The 16,359-nt window shown below is 36.4% G+C and overlaps 2 protein-coding genes across 4 annotated transcripts; one reads left to right on the top strand and one right to left on the bottom strand.

Annotated features, from left to right (window-relative positions):
- Nucleotides 1-1,828: 1,828 nt before the first annotated feature.
- On the bottom strand, nt 1,829-2,805 carry LOC144629464 (serine hydrolase-like protein). Its single transcript, XM_078487667.1, is given in 2 exon segments — nt 1,829-2,472; nt 2,474-2,805. Coding segments are annotated over 2 exon segments (927 nt in total). The 5' UTR covers nt 2,758-2,805; the 3' UTR covers nt 1,829.
- Nucleotides 2,806-15,044, top strand: LOC144629465 (ribonuclease kappa-B-like). Of its 3 annotated transcripts, XM_078487670.1 has the most exons (5): nt 2,806-2,954; nt 3,098-3,195; nt 4,292-4,387; nt 14,478-14,518; nt 14,883-15,044. In XM_078487670.1, exons 1-4 carry the CDS (start codon nt 2,883-2,885, stop codon nt 14,488-14,490), a joined length of 279 nt encoding a protein of 92 aa, XP_078343796.1. In that variant the 5' UTR covers nt 2,806-2,882; the 3' UTR covers nt 14,491-14,518; nt 14,883-15,044. The 3 variants fall into 3 exon arrangements, with proteins under 3 accessions (XP_078343796.1, XP_078343794.1, XP_078343797.1); XM_078487668.1 differs by lacking the exon at nt 14,478-14,518; XM_078487671.1 differs by lacking the exons at nt 14,478-14,518; nt 14,883-15,044 and adding an exon at nt 12,180-13,110.
- Nucleotides 15,045-16,359: the final 1,315 nt, after the last annotated feature.

Raw genomic sequence — 16,359 nt, 5'->3', positions numbered from 1 at the left:
AACGAGAGGGGGTGGGAACTACGGTTTGGGGTGGGTCCACCGCGGTCAATCGTCTACGCATGCGCGGGATTGGAGCGCGTAAAGTAAACTTTAGTAAGCTCAGAAATTGTAGAAAAACTAACCAGCTTCAAGTTTTGAAAGTGAAACCCTTATCTTTTACCGACTTTTCTTATTTTTTACGGTTATTTGTCGCACGCTCGTGTTTTAATTTCATCTTGGCGTGACACCGTGTTGCTGCAATAGGTTTGCTTTGAATTTTTGCGCAGGAAATTTGTGCCGTGGGCGACTGGAATTAAAGTCATTGCGCATGTGCTACGTTTGACCGCGGTGAAGGGTGGGGGTGGGTATAGGATTGCCCATGCTTGTCCCCATAGCCCTTAGCTTTCGTTTCTCTTAGGCTCTTAGCCGGCTTGGCATGAGAAAACGAAGGGCTCTGGGGACAAAGGATTTTAAAATTAATTCGAATTTTTTTGATTGGCAGTTTTGTACAAAGAATTCCCAAACGGAAGTCAAAAACGCAACAACTCTCTCATACATTCTTTTGAAACATCATGACTGCATACATGAAGACTGGAAGTCTTAGAATCCAGTGTCCCCAGAGCCTTTTGTTTTCTCATGCCAAGGCCCAGCCGGCTAAGAGAAACGAAAGGGCTATGGGGACGAGAATGAGGATTGCCTTGAAGGATTGCCAAGGTGGTGGGGATCGGGAAAAGATTTACCAGAACAAAGAGGGAGGAACCGGGAGTTAAAGGTAAAGGAAGTGGGAAGGTCAGACGCACCATTGTTTCTCACGACATTTTGTTAGTAATGTTTGTCACTACTTTTGGAGGGTTGTACTTTCGTAAATTGACTGTAAAAAGTAAAACTCGAGAAGATTTAATTATAATGTTCAAAATTCATAATTTATTTTGATAACCATCAGATTGATAGATATTTATTTGAGAACAGTTTGTGCTGTCCGTATAAGAACAGGTGGTCTATAATAAATAAAATTCTCACAAATCAATCTATGACTCTTAATTCTCAGAAATACAATTTGCTGTTTGCATTCATATTACATGTTTACAGACTAGGAACAAAAGGCCATAGGAAGCACTATTGTTCCTATTCTTTCTCGTTTACCCCCCTTTGTTCATTCCTAGTCTTCCCTCAGCAGCACAGTTGCCTGTAGAGGAGCAACTGTGTCCTAAATTCTACTAGTTCTCTAATGGAGCAGTTGCTGTAATTGTTTTTGCAGGGCTAGGATATGCTCCTGTTGTTGTTTTTTAATTGTTCTCTTGAAGAGTAAAATCATATAAGAGCCATTCCAAACCACGGGGAAGGGGGAAGGGGAGGGGGCACTCTGTATATTTTTGGGTGGGGGTGTGCCACTGGGACTTTGAAACCCTTACCTTGTTCCAGACCTAATGCACCTATCAATGGTTTGCCCCAGGATGGGGAGAGGAGTTAAACTGGATTTTGCAACCCTATACTAGACTAGACACCAAAAATCCCTACCCTACCCCAGACCTGCATTTTTTAAAAGCCATCTGTCAACAACATTGCCACGATGATCTTATTTATGTTTCGGAAAGCCTCTTTCTCTTCCGAGTTTCTATTCCTATTCTAAACTAATTTGTCATACTTCTGATCAGTTTCCCGGCAAATGATACCCTATTCTAACCAAAAACTCTCTGATTTCTATACCCTATCCCAGACTGAACTGCTTGAAAACCATACCCTTCACAGCAGCAGATACCCATATAGCTCATATATTGGAGTTCCCCCCCCCCCCCCCAACCCGGGTTCCAAACCTTGCCAGACTTACAAGACCCTCCAACACTCACATACTACAGTTTGCTATCAAGTGAGTTCTGAATAGCTAAAAATCGTTTAATTTCTAATGCAGTTTGCTCAGGATTATCAAGATGCAAATGATGACCACCTTGAACACTCTTCCACATCTTGAACTTTGCATGATCACAAATGACATCAAGCCTCTCCTTACGAGTTTCCTGGATGCCTTCAACCATGTACACAGCATCTGTAGCTTCTAATACCAGTACTGCAGACTTGATCTTGGACAGAATTAGCTTTAAAGAGGACTGAGGTGGGAAAAACGGGTAAACAAAACCTTTAAGGATTGGATCGTGCGAAAAAATAACGCCATCCTTGGTGACTGTAGTTCCTCTCTTTGTCAATAGCAACGAATCTTCTTTACGTAAAATGTTACCATCGAGAGATACTTCTCGTTTGGCAGCCGCTGCTTCTACGCTTTCATAAACACGAGGAGTGTTTGGAGTGACGTTTGACATTCTGGTTGCATATCTAGCTAAGACTTCAGCGGGTTTGCTTCCCTTCGAAGCTGCATATCCACCATAGTCAAGCAATACGAGACTCTCGACTTCATTTGGGAAGCTCCCCGCATACAGGGAAGCCACAAAAGCTCCCATACTGTGGCCTATGATCGAAAATCTTTTCCATCCCAGTTGAAACAATTTTCTTTACATCTGCAACATATTCAAAGGGGAAATACGACATTCCAGGCCACCGTTGGGAAGATTTACCATGTCCTGGGAAATCTACAGCGATAAGGCGGATGTTTTCAGGCAGCAAACTAACTAGTTTGTCAAATGTGTTGGCGTTGTCTAGCCAGCCATGAAGCCCAAGGAAAGGTTTGCCGTCCTCGGGTCCCCATGCTTTAGCTGCAATAACACCCCAAGGAACTTTAAAAGAAATTTCTTGATAAGAATTGCTGAAGCTCGCTTCGTCCGCCATATTACTCCCACTCGCCCCAGTCTTTTGCTTATTGAGGTGAAAACGGACTGTCGTGAAAACGAGGGCAGTTTGTCACGTGAATTTATTTTGTGATCGGCCATATTGAATTTGGAGGTAAAGCGAAGATGATTAGAATTTGTGGCCCAAAACTAGCAAATTGTTGCTTTTTATTAAGCTTATGGGGCGTATTAATGTTGGTAAGGTTTTATTTTCAAAGTTAATCGCTATTTTTCGTGTATTCATGAATAAGGGAGTAAGCATTTGGCAATATATCAAAACTGAATTTTAGTTTTTCACATAAAATCAGATAAAATTGATTCTTTTCTTTCTTTGTTTTCAGCTTCTGTTAGGCGTATTTTTTAGTACAAGGAGTGTAGCACTTATAGAAGATGTCCCTAGTGGTATGGACGAAACAAAAGGATACAAATCATCAGCAAAGTTTGTATAAATAGAAAACTAATACAACCTGTATTAAAATAATTTTTAATCAAGTGCCTTATGTGGTTAGGGTGGTCAGTTTGACACGTATATGTATTGTGGAAAAGGGGGGGGGGGGAAGAGTCACTTTGTTGTATTATTATTATTATTATCTTTTTTTAGTGTGTTATGCACCTAGCTATCAATTTGTCATGGTTTGCCCTAGGATGGGGGGGGGGGGGTGTGTGCAGGCAACCCCCAGGGGAATTTGACATTTCCAGGTTTTGAAATGTCAATTTCACCACCCTAGGGACTCTATTGAGAGTCAAATTCCCACCCTTGGCCAGGCCCTCTCCACTTTGCAAGATGGGGACTGAGTAAAATATTTCACCAAGAGGGCCGTTGTGGATGTCAAAATCCCTACCCAGGTAACTGTATCAAGTTTGGAGTAAATGCTACGAGGCTAAATAAAATTCTCAAACAACGAGAACAACAACAGTTGGTGACTCATGCCACCATTAACCAGCTTTGCATAAAGAAGTTTGTGTCTGCTTAGGGGATTGTGTCCTAAAGCAGGGTATGTGACAGCAAGGAGGTTAAGCCAGTTGGCTTCTTTTTGTATAGAAAGTTGAGTTAAAAAAAAATCTTTGGGTCTCCATTTGGATGGGATACTGTGTCTGAATTTTTGTTTTGGTGCATATATGGACAAGAATGCCACATGTGAACTCTCTATTAAACACAACAAAACAAACATCTAACAGCGTAAATAGACAAAAAATGGTCTACGATTGGGGCTTGCAATAAAATTTACAGATTTCTTTAAGAGCTTTAACTAAATATACAAAGTATTAAGGAGGGCTTATTTTTTTTGGGGGGGGGGCTTATTTCCCCAGGGCGGGGGAGGGGTATGGCCTTATCAGAATTTTACAGCATATCATTCTCTTTGGTTGCCATGGGTTGGGTGGATGATGCGAGATTGTAAAATGGACCAATCTTTATCTTTAAGAGCTTAAGTCTTATCTCACAAATACGTTTATAAGAAAAGCACCGTGAGACTTGTAATATGTGCACTAGATGCATGTAAGATCCATAATTTATTTTGTTTTTTCAATTTTAGAAATTGTTTTATAGCGGCAGGAATTTATGGTGTCACAATGCTTCTCGCAGCACATCAAAAATGGGTGAATAGCAGAACAGGAGACACACAGAAACTGTAAGTAAAGCTATCTTGCTTTTCTAGTGAAGAAATACTAACCCTTGCATCTCAACAGTGATCAAAATGGTATTTTCTCTTTACAGTACAGTGCACTATCATGTGCTTGTCAAGTATAGTCCGGCAGATTGGTGCAAGAATTGTGGGATTTATGGTAAAAGCACAAATTTGGCACAAAGATAGAGAATTACCAACTGAACAATATTGGCTATGGACCCACGTGGGATCTATCCCATAATAGTAGTTATAACAGGTTTAAGGTGGCCCACTGGACCTCTAACATGGAAACGAGGCTGGGTGAATTTTTGCTTTCTTTCCAGCAAAAAAACAATGTATCCTTAGAAATTAACAAGTTTAACCCAAAAAATGAAAAACAAAATGCATTCTGAGACATTATTGGCCTTCTTGTGTGATCACGTGACCAAACACGTTTTCATGCCTAGCATTGGACATTCCTATCTTTCCCTGAATCTCTCAGTTTATATTATAACTTTTTATCAAGTTCATACATAGAAACTACAAAATAGCTATGGACCCACCTGGGATCCATCCCATAATTGTAATTATAATGGATTTAAGGTAGCCTACTGGGCTTTTAGCATGAAAATGAGGCTAGGTAAATAATTATTATGACACAATGTATCGTAAAAAATAGTAAGTTTAAATAAATTACAAAATGCATTCTGTGACAATATTGGCGTTCTTTTATGATCACGTTACCAACCATGTGATCAAAGTTTTTGACGTTTTACGTGTAAACAAATCTTTCTGTGTATCATTGCGTTCGACGGTAGGAGAACGCATCCTAATCTTGCGGTGGCCTGTGGCCCCGTGGTTGTCCTGTGAACGCGCAAGCGAAAGTGGTTCTATGTGTGGTACTATGTATGTCGGTATGTGGCAAGTTGATTAGACATTAGAAAGCAATTAATTGCGTCACAGCAACATCAACAATGACATTAAGCCGCAAAGACACCGCGCGCAAAAACAATTCAATTAAGCCGATACCGCTACGCTGCCGCTGTAAACAATTTTTGCGTTCGATGGTAGGAGAAAAAATCCTAATCTTGTGGTGGCGTGTGGTCCCGTGGCTGTCCAGTGAAAGTCGTTTATGTTTCGTTCTATGTATCTTGGTATGTGGCAGGTTGGCTAATTAATGACGTCGCAATTTTTATTTGCGAGAGACCCTGGGAACGAGGTTGATTCGTTCGAACGATCTTCTTCGGTTTGCGTTTTCAAGTTTGCCCTGTAAGTTGTGCTGAAAAATAAACGTTTCGGCAGTCCTCCTTTTAACAGTAGTAAAAAAAATTGCAGTGCTGCCTCATGCACTGTTGGATTGAGATTGTTTCTCTGATAGTTTCAAGTGATGTTGGATGCGCGCTTTACTGATGTTGCACGCGCGGTAGTTTTAAATTTGTATGACGATATAAACAGTCGTGTAACTCGGATTACGTTTACTAGTCTTATCTTGGGTACCTATCTTGGGTCGAACGCACTCCCCTAATCTCTGATTATTACTAGTTTACTCTCATGCATGTGCTGTTACGGTACAATCATACTTAATGATGGCGTATCGCTCAAGAATAGGCACTACCTCATCCATAACATCCAGCGTTGAAGCAGTGCTTTATAGAACTTTAATAAAAAGCTGATGTTAACTCATCGAATATGCCCCACACTTCCCATGCCACCTTTTTGCCATAGTGCGCAAAAGACGATGTTTGATCATAAAGTCGTGAAATGTGAGGAGAGCCTGTGACTCCTCCTGACCAAAATGACGGGCTATATCAAGTCCTGGCAAACTGATATTTCAGGTGTTTGCACTCGCAAATCTCATTTGCTGTTAGCAGCCACCTCTCGCTCTTCTCCCAAGGCATAGGAAGTGGGATGTTGAAAAAACGATATACCAGTTCAGCGAAAAGCACCCTGATCATGAGCACTTACAGAACTCGGATTGTGGTCAAAAATTATCCATTTCTGCAGTTGTGAAAACTCCTTTAAGAAGCTTGAATAGGCAAACGACTCCTTCCAATTCAAAGTGCACGCAAACACTGTTTCCAATGTCAGTTGATAATTCTAATACTTTGAGATATGAGTTCGAAAATCTCAGATTGTAGAGCTTAGCAACAAGTGTGTGCTTTGGCATTTCGGCATGTGTCATGAGGCCTAGTTAAGTAATAAGTTGTGGCTCGCGATCCCTGGAATGGTAATTTGAAGAAGCTGTTGTACCGCTATCATGTCGCCTTTTGCTTGCATTGAAAGGCATCAGTTGAGATATACTTAGATTTGTTTTGCGCTTCAGTCATATCGCTTGACTGGGTCTTGATATCTGGTCCCCCCCCCCAAAAAAAAAATAAATATACCGTATTTATTCGGTTATAAGGCGCACGGTTTTTTCAAGGAAAATCTGTTTTTCTGTGGGAAGTTTATGCCAAAATTGGGGTGCGTCTTATAGCCGAGTATTTTCGCCCAACAAAATCTCATGACCGCCATTTTACCGGAACTTACAAACAAAACAAGAAAAATGAAAACACTTAATGTTGGTCATTGACTTTTAGAACAAGAAAACAGATATAAGAAACAGCAACTTTCAATGTAAAGTTTATTGTCACGTATAAACACGTTTTAGCAATGCGTGTCTATGCCAGCATTTTGTTGAAACAGACAAAGAAAATCAAGCATACTCATTTGAAACAAACCTTTCTAAGCATGGAATGTTGGAAATGACTTTAGAAGACAGGGAAAACACCAAAAAAGCTTGAGAATCTTTCAAAACCACTCGATAAACAAAGTTCGAAGCGATACGAAGCATGCTTGAGAACTTGGTAACCAAGCTACAAACTCAGTGGTTACTGGTAACTACACATCTGCCAGGTTACTAAGCAGCTAAATTTGAAGCATGAACGATGGAAAGATGTTTTGCTCAAGTGGATTTACGTCTTTTTTAGCAAGAAATGTTACCTTTTCACTCGAAGATTGTGCCAAGAAGTATGAACAACATTCAATCATTCAAATTCTGTAAGAAGAACTGTCCGAAAATTGATCACCGAAACTTTACAACTCTCCAACTCATGGTGCGTCTTATAACCGAGTGTTTTTGGAGAATTTTCAGTTTGGAAACTTAGCATGACAAAGTTGCCAAGTTTGGGGTGCGTCTTATAACCGAGTGCGCCTTATAACCGAATAAATACGGTAAATAAATAATTGTTTCAGAGACTTTGGGACAGATTCCTGCTAAAAACTGTTATTAAATGTACTGTTGAACTTTGATTTCTTGTCCAAAATATCCCTACCAATTTTCATGGCTGCCTTAATGACAGTCATCACCTTTTCAGAATTGCGTAAGCCTGTTGAAGCGCTATAGCAACTTCATCATTGAATGCTAGTAAAATGTCTCGCCCTTTCTTATGCGCCTGAAAACCTGGGAAAATTGCTAAGATCATTTCTTTAAGATCAATAGAGTAACCTGACCAGACACCTCCACTCCAAGTTGTGCCAGATGGATAGAAAACATGTCTGTAAGTTCTGCTAGCTTTAACGCTGTCGGGGCGCTACCCTTTGTCTCGGTGCGCGTTTCATCTATATATGCAATAAGCTGTGCTAAGGCGATACCTTGGACTCTCTTTTCATTTCTATTTATTGTACTCTGTTTGGACCACTCCGCTCTGTGGTTTAAAGTGCTACCAGGCATTTTGCATGATAAACTGCTTCTTGAGAAAACATATGGCCTGTACTTAATTTCGCAATTTACACCTTGTCTTGCAACTGATGCACCAACTCGCGAATCTTTTATCTATATTAAGGTCGAGTATGGTGGCCCATCAGTGCCATAGTATTTTACGCTGTATTTTACACAATTTTTTCTTTTTTATATTTATATTTTTATTCTCTTATTCTTTTTTTAGTTTTATTTTATTTTATTTTATTTATTTTGATTATTATTTTTTTTTCATTTTTCTTCTTGTTTTTTATTTTTATTTTTTATTTTACTTTTATTTCATTTTATATTTTATTTTTATACTTTTTTATTTTTTTGATCAGCAAAAAAAAAAAAAAAAAAAAAAAAAAAAAAACGCGTCCGTGGCCCACGAGTGCCATAGCAAAAAAAAAAAAAAAAAAAAAAAAAAACGTCCGTGGCCCACGAGTGCCATAGCAAAAAAAAAAAAAAAAAAAAAAAAAAACAGCCGTGGCCCAGGAGTGCCATAGACCATGATGCATTGAGAAGGAGTAGTTAAGCAACATGGCGGCTCGAACAAGGAAAGATACCTGGAAAGAAGATGAAGAACTAACGCAGGACTTAGGGCAATACCTGAAACAGGGGCTGAAAAGAGATGACATTTTGGCATAGAAAAAGCAGGTGACAGGCCTACACAGAATACTTCGTTCGTGACATTTGTACATTTGCCGTTCTGTAGTGGATTTGGTCGGCCAATTTATTTTTGCTTCTCACTCGTTTATAAAGGGCACTATACGCTGTCAGCTGTTTTATTAGGAGTCATTTTAAGTTAAATAGAGTCGTAAGACTTCAGCCGCCCAGCAAATGTGCAGAAGACATAGGACATGTGTCGGTAAGTTTATGTTTATGTGTTTCTTGCATCAATTTGATCGAGCGTTAAGTCGTTTGATATCGATCGATGTTAATGTTTTTACCTCCCTTTTTCGTTGTGTGACATTCTTGCACCAAACGTTCAAATTTAGTTTGACTGCATATTTACAACACGCAAGTTTGTTTTTTGTGTGTTGTGTATACCACCATATCTTGCAAATATGAATGAGCCAAGATACATGACAAATTTAATACAGAGGTGTCAAAATCTACTTACGGGAAACCGTGCAGTCCTACATCCTCTGCACATTTGCAGGCGTATATATAGTGCCCTTTCTAAAGAAGTGAGAAGCAAAAAGTCAATTGGCCGACCAAATCAAATACAAAATGGCAAATGTTCAAATGTCACGAACGAAGTATTCTGTGTAGGCCTGTCACCTGCTTTTTCTATGCCAAAATGTCATCTCTTTTCAGCCCCTGTTTCAGTATTGCCCTAAGTCCTGCGTAAGTTCTTCATCTTCTTTCCAGGTATATATCTTTCCTTGTTCGAGCCGCCATGTTGCTTAACTACTCCTTCTCAATGCATCATGGTCTATGGCACTACTGGGCCACGGCTGTTTTTTTTTTTTTTTTTTTTTTTTTTGCTATGGCACTCGTGGGCCACGGACGTTTTTTTTTTTTTTTTTTTTTTTTTTGCTGATCAAAAAAATAAAAAAGTATAAAAATAAAATATAAAATGAAATAAAAGTAAAATAAAAAATAAAAATAAAAAACAAGAAGAAAAATGAAAAAAAAAATAATAATCAAAATAAATAAAATAAAATAAAATAAAACTAAAAAAAGAACAAGAGAATAAAAATATAAATATAAAAAAGAAAAAATTGTGTAAAATACAGCGTAAAATACTATGGCACTGATGGGCCACCATAGTCGAGGCTACATGAAGCGTTCACAGAAAAAGCAGCTTTTTTGGCTTTGGAAGTGGCTGCACTACAAGGTGCCCTTGTAAATTTAGAAGGTTGAGGGGACTGAGGCTCTTCTTGTCTTTTCCGTTTGTCTGCTGTTTCTAGTTTTATGTTATTTAATTTATTTCTGCTGTAAGTGTTTCTGCAATCCCTCCACCTTCACCTAGCTTCTCAACAATTATGGGAATTGGTAAACTTCGTATTTCACTAAATAGAAGAATGTGTCTAGCCAAGGTGGGCTACCCTGTTCCACAATCGATATCTGATCTTTGTGAGTTTGGACATTGAAGCGGTTCTGAGGTTATTTCCTGGCACGAAATACATTTTGTTTAGTCCACACTTTACTAAACATGGCAATAATATACTTAAAATCAATTTCGTGAATTAAAATGTTTAAAAAGCTGTCACCTTAGTATATGGTATTTCAACCAATAAATAAGAGCGATAAGTGGTTGCGTAGTTAAAGATATATGATTAGCATATATCGTGATTATGAACAATTTTTTTTGGAAAATGTTAAATATGGGGCGGCTGGTTAACTTTTCTCTTTCATTTCACTCTTGTCTTCAAAAACCCCATTGGATAGCCATTTAAATTTGTTTGGCTGACCTTCTTACTTGAGAAGAGAAGAATTTAAGAAGACGTTTGAATAAGAACTACAGGAAGCAAAAGGAAATATCATTTTGGGTACATATGTTCACTTCAAAAACTCACAAATAGTTTCATTTCTATTTTAATCAACAGCCTATTTTTTGTTGAATTTTAATTTTGAGGTAGCATTACAGCCTCACATTGAGGACGCTAGGAGAAAATATATCATTTTTTTGTTATTAAGAAATATGTGTTTTCTGCCAACCATCCATCAATATCAGTGCAATATCGCCATCTCTAAATCTTATTAATTATAATTATGTCACGGTACTGTACGTGAAATTGCGTGACATGTCACGTGATCGACTAAAACAACTCCATAATCAAAGAAAAAACCACTATATTGAATAATTCTTAACTTTTGGTGGACTGTCTCTCTTTTGATGCAATACTGTGGCTGCTACACAAGAAACAAAATCACAGCCTCGTTTCCATGTTAAAATTCCAGTGAGCCACCTTAAACCCGTTGAAACTACAATTATGGGATGTTTCCCAGGTGGGTCCATAGCTAATATTGTTCAGTTGGTATTTCTCTATCTTTGTGCCAAATTTGGTGCTTTTACCACAAATCCCACAATTCTGTCATATTTTTGCACCAATCTGCCGGACTAGTATGTAGTCAGGTTTTTAAGGTCAACAGATTTCTAGTGCTGGGAAAAAATAATTCAACTCCTAGGGACCTTACAAATGCCAAGTTTAACTTAATTAAGGTACATGTAATAATGCTACATATAGAGGATAAAAGCTAACTTCATTGACAAGTGCACACAGCTTTATTATAATGCAAACAATAGTTAGTGTTTGTTGTAAGAAAAAAAAATGTTTGCTTTACTTACCACTTTGCAATACTGTGACAGACTACATTTCTTAATGATTATTATGTACATGTAATACAATGTATAAAACATCCGTTGACAATGTGAGCTACGCGTAACACAAAGAAAAACAAAATAACACCAATGCAAAGTGTTCTGTGTCCAGATACATGTAGTTTTTACACCCCAATATTCCTCAAGTTTTTGGTGATAAAAGAAAGGTACTTTAAGTTACATTGCTCTTGCACTTAGCTAGGATTTAAAATGAGGACAAGGTACATGTATTACCAGCCTTCATCAGAAATATATTTTTGGGCAGCAATTCACAAATCTAGGTGTAAAAAAAACTTTTCCAAACACTTGGCAAGACATTAAAATTAATGCCACTAGCTTCACCACATGCTTTCGTAACTGAAAACATTTTGTGGACTATTCTGCAGTTTCTCTTTCTTTTCAGCATACTGCATAGGATTTAATACAAAGTGTGTATAAGTGATAGCACCAAAAATGTAATAAAGACATTTTCCTTTCTGGAAAACAGTACAGTAATACATTGTAGATTCTGTTTTGTCGGTGTCAATTGATACCAAGTTTCTTTAATGGAATGAGTTTTTTCCCTCAGGCATGTTCTGATGAGTTAGCACTATTAGTGTTGTTACAACTCCATGCATTTATGCAATATTGTATGTGTTCTTGTTGTCTGTTTGTTGGTCTCATAACGTGTACAGTTAACTTAATTTTCAAGGTTGCAAGTGTAACAGTTTCTTGTGTAATCATACATCTTTTGTGATGTAGTAATTTCTTTTGTACCTCTTTAGGACGCATACTTGAACAAGACTCTTCCAAAGCTGTCATTTCCTTGACAATCAATATAATTTATATTAATTTATTTCTTGCTTATAAGCAAATAATTATTGTACATACATGTACATGTGGAAAGGTTTAATAATTTGCATCTAACCATAATAATTTGCAGACTGATGTTGTGTTTTTAGTTATTTCCAACAATGTTGCAAACAAATTCAGAATGAATTACTAATAAGAGTATATTTCTGGCATCCCATTTGATTTGTAAAAATGTATACTAGGCTTTCAATGATGGCAGCCTCAATGTTGTAAAAACCAAAAGTAAAAATTTTCCGTTTTAGTTGCAAACCAGTGACTCCCCCAGGGAGTGAAACTACTTTCAGTTGTTACATGATACATTCAAGATTTTAATGAGCTACAATGTAGAGATTATGCATTATTTAATTGATTTTCTTTTTTATACATCAAGTGTTATTTTAATAAGTTGAAGTTATGGTTTTGGTAAAATATTTATTATAGCCTTAAGAAGGCAAGGTCAAATTCTAGCAAGGTCTTCTGAATGGATAAAACTGTATTTTCTTCTGTTGTATGTAGAATTTACAGAATGTGAATTAAAACTTATAAATAAACTCATCAGTGTGATTCTTCTGTTTTAGTACATGTATTGAATTATATACACTGTACATAAACTTGTTTTTAGGAATGACAAACAATATAATTCTTTGCAGTTTTTCAGGCCAAACTGTTTCACATTTATCAACTTTTGTTTTTGAATTGTGAGATTTTTAATGTACATGTATTTTGGATTTACAAAAAATGATTAAACTAAATTTGAAATTGCAACATTACAGATGGTGTAATTATTGTTTTCCTTAAAAATCCCACTGCAGGGATTTATGAATACACATAAAATTGATAAAAAAATAGTGTGTGAGAAAAAGCCATAACAACAATATCACCAGTAAAATATTTTTTCTTTAACTGAAAATAAAAACTCCATTCAAACAATCTTTTTAAATATGATTTCTAGAATACTTTCTCATCTTCACAACACTACAATCTAACTACAGTTAACAAATTAATTTTGATCTTTCTCCTTTATATACTTCATAAATTATTAACATGTGGTTTCCATATTTTCAACCAATCATCATCTTGTTTTTTGCCTTAGAACTGTTCACTGATTGGCTGTCGTGAATTGGCAGGTTTGCCTTTGAAAAGAAATGACAAGTACTTGTTGAGCTTTTTAAATTAGTGATTTCCAAAATTAATTTCAAGGGAAATCTGTTGAATGTTATATGTCAGTTATGAGATTTGAATAGTCCATGATCTTGGGTAGATTTGTTAATTCTTTACTCAAATCTTTCTTCCCTTTATGAGGATGGATTGTTGTATGTGCCTATTCCAAAAAAGTATTGGAAATATTCAAAGGAATCTATTGCTTTAAATAAAACAAGTTTTTGAAACAGTTCATAATTTCATTTTGTAAATGTGTGTAAGAACCCCAAACTATTGTGAACTATTCCTTTTTTGCAATTTTCATAATTAAGTTTTCAGAAACATGTCTGCAGCTAGTTAGTTTAATTTTCATTTCTTATTTTGATGTCTTTGCTTTTTGTCTTTTTTGCCTTTCACAATATTATGGTGTTCAAATTGTAAGAAATAATTAATGACCAGCATGAATTAGCCACCTGCCTCCCGGCAGGTCAAACAGTGATTTTTTTCTTGTGATAAATTATCTCCCCTTCCCTCACTACTTATCAAGCTTTACTGGGTAATCAAATCACATTGTATGTGACAAGTTTATGCTCTTGTTTTTGGAAACAGTTATTGTATTTGATTTTTTAATGTACATGTATTTTTGACTAACAAATCTAAATTTGAAAATTGTGTATGTGGCTTCAATGTGTGAACAAAGGAAACATGAACAATCAAACCTATACAGCTGTAGCAATATTATTTTACTCTCCGTTGTTCAAACATCTAAAATTAATGTAATTTTCATTATAGTAATTATAGCAATCAACCAAATAATGTAAGGAGTTGCATTGATATGAGAATACTGTATTGGGATTCCAGACGTTTTTTGTAATGCTCTGCCTTAGTAGCCTAACACCATAAAAATGCTACAAGTATTTTAATGGTGCCAAGACAAATTTTTGAGTAAAACCAAAACTGTGCATATATATATTTTTCGTTAGAACAAAGCCTCTAGCTTTTAAGGGCTTCCTATACACTTAATGTATGTCGGTAAAACAGTATCAAAATGATTTTTTTTTTTCATTAATAACGCTGTTTTAATATTTCAGGGTTGTGACGTAAAGACATTACTGGAGAACATCAATATTATGTTAGCTTTAAAATTGTACATTATTAAAGCACTGTTACTTTACATCACAGTGCTTTTGTGTAGTAGATTAGTTGTAGAAAACACAACGGTATAGACATTGATTACCAACAATACAATATCGTATGCAAAATAACTTCTGTTCAGTTTAAACCTGAACACATCTCTCTTCAGCACAGAGCACAACAAAGCTGTTATATAGTTACATGTAATGTAACACAAGAATAATGAAAATGTATTTTCCCATACAGTTTGACTGGGCTTAGATTTATCATTTTCTTTTCTATAATTTTGTCTGTGTGTGTGAATTTACAGCTGGATGTGGGTTTTTATTTTAATTTGGGTTTTTGCTTTTTTTGTTTTGCAGTTATATTCAAGCGTAGCAGTGGTGTATGTGTGCTTGCAATGCTTAATGTAGAAAATAACAATTTGCTTCACAAGATGATATGATCATAAGATTAGGGAATAATATAAGGTTAATTTAACTTGAATAAAACAACAGACTTTTTAAAAAAAAAAAAAAAAACAAGCAGATATCAACATTGCGTTTCCTTTTGTGCATGTTATCATTGTTGATTTTTCCAATGGCTTTGTGCACAGCGGAGTACTAAACCCATTTATTCCCAAGATCAACATCTCAATTCCTCTTTCTGTCTTTGATACATTTTCGATAATTTACTTTGGGAGAATTGTGGGTGAAAATCAGGCCTTCCTACTCATGGATGAGATATAAGAGTAAAATAATGGTGGGGATTTTTAACATTGAAAGGTTCAGAGTGCAAGTTTTGTAACAGGAACTTTAAATTAATTAACTTTTGTACTTTGCCTCATTATTGATTCCCATTCTGTAAGCTTACTATGTATGTTCTAGCTGAATATTTTTAAAGTAGGTGGAAGTTTGTAAAGAATTTAGTATTAAGAAGTTTGACAATCCATTACAAAGTTTTCTGTTTGCCATTGCATGTTATAATAATAATTATTATTAAAATGTTGCCAGTCAGATAACCCATCATTGTGATGTGAACACACTGTTGGTAGGTTATTTACTAGACGTATTTGATGAACAAATAAACCCCCCCAAAGGGGGAAGAGAAGCAAGTACCATAATATTATTATTAAGCTGGATGGCAGCGAGATTCAGTAGATCTGTTAGGAAATAAGTTGTGATACACCATACGAGTGTGTAATCTACATGTAAATGAATATGACAATATTGGAGTTATAGGGTGACAGATCTGTAATATTAAAATGCCCTAGCACCCCATGATTTGTAAAACAATTTCCTGACATTGGAGAATCTGTATGATGATCAATAAGTCTTCAGTGTATGAATAAATGATATGTTGAGACCGTTGGTGTGGTGTATTTATTTTCATTTGAAGTAAAGAGAATTGACAAGTTCACCTGCATCAGTCATCTATCTGATTATCAAACCAAACAGATCTGATTCAGTATTATTATAGGGTTAAATTCTTCATGCCTGAAAAAGGGTTAGGAGGGAGAGAACAAAAAATAAGTGTTATTTTCCACAGGCCGAGTGAAACAAAATAAGTGGAAAATGTTTTTCTCACACACCGCTGGGACCTGGGAAAGGGTCATGTGACCTTTGGTGGGCAGTTGTTTTTGTTGCTTCCACCATTAATGACCTTTTCGCAGTCCCACCCGCCCAAAGATTTTTAGTTCGTGCTGTATCTTTTGTTAGCTTTGCCACTTTGTAATAATTATTTTACCTATGATGCATGATGTACATGATTGTATGGTTTTGAGTTTGTAATAAAGGTGAGGTGGCGGTCGGCCTGGCATGGCTACCAGTGGTGTGTGAGAATGTTTCTTAATTAAGAAAC

Source organism: Oculina patagonica, chromosome 11, assembly GCF_052425735.1.
Source record: "Oculina patagonica isolate OP01 chromosome 11, crgOcupat, whole genome shotgun sequence".
NCBI lineage: Eukaryota > Metazoa > Cnidaria > Anthozoa > Scleractinia > Oculinidae > Oculina > Oculina patagonica.
The sequence above is the reverse complement of the archived record's forward strand: the minus strand, read 5'-3'. Positions and strand labels throughout refer to the sequence as shown.

Coding starts and splice junctions, on each gene's coding strand:
- LOC144629465 (XM_078487668.1), top strand. CDS start 2,883: ATGATTAGAATTTGTGGCCCAAAACTAGCAAATTGTTGCTTTTTATTA. Junction 2,955..3,097: donor TATGGGGCGTATTAATGTTG/GTAAGGTTTTAT, acceptor CTTTGTTTTCAG/CTTCTGTTAGGCGTATTTTT. Junction 3,196..4,291: donor GGATACAAATCATCAGCAAA/GTTTGTATAAAT, acceptor TTTCAATTTTAG/AAATTGTTTTATAGCGGCAG.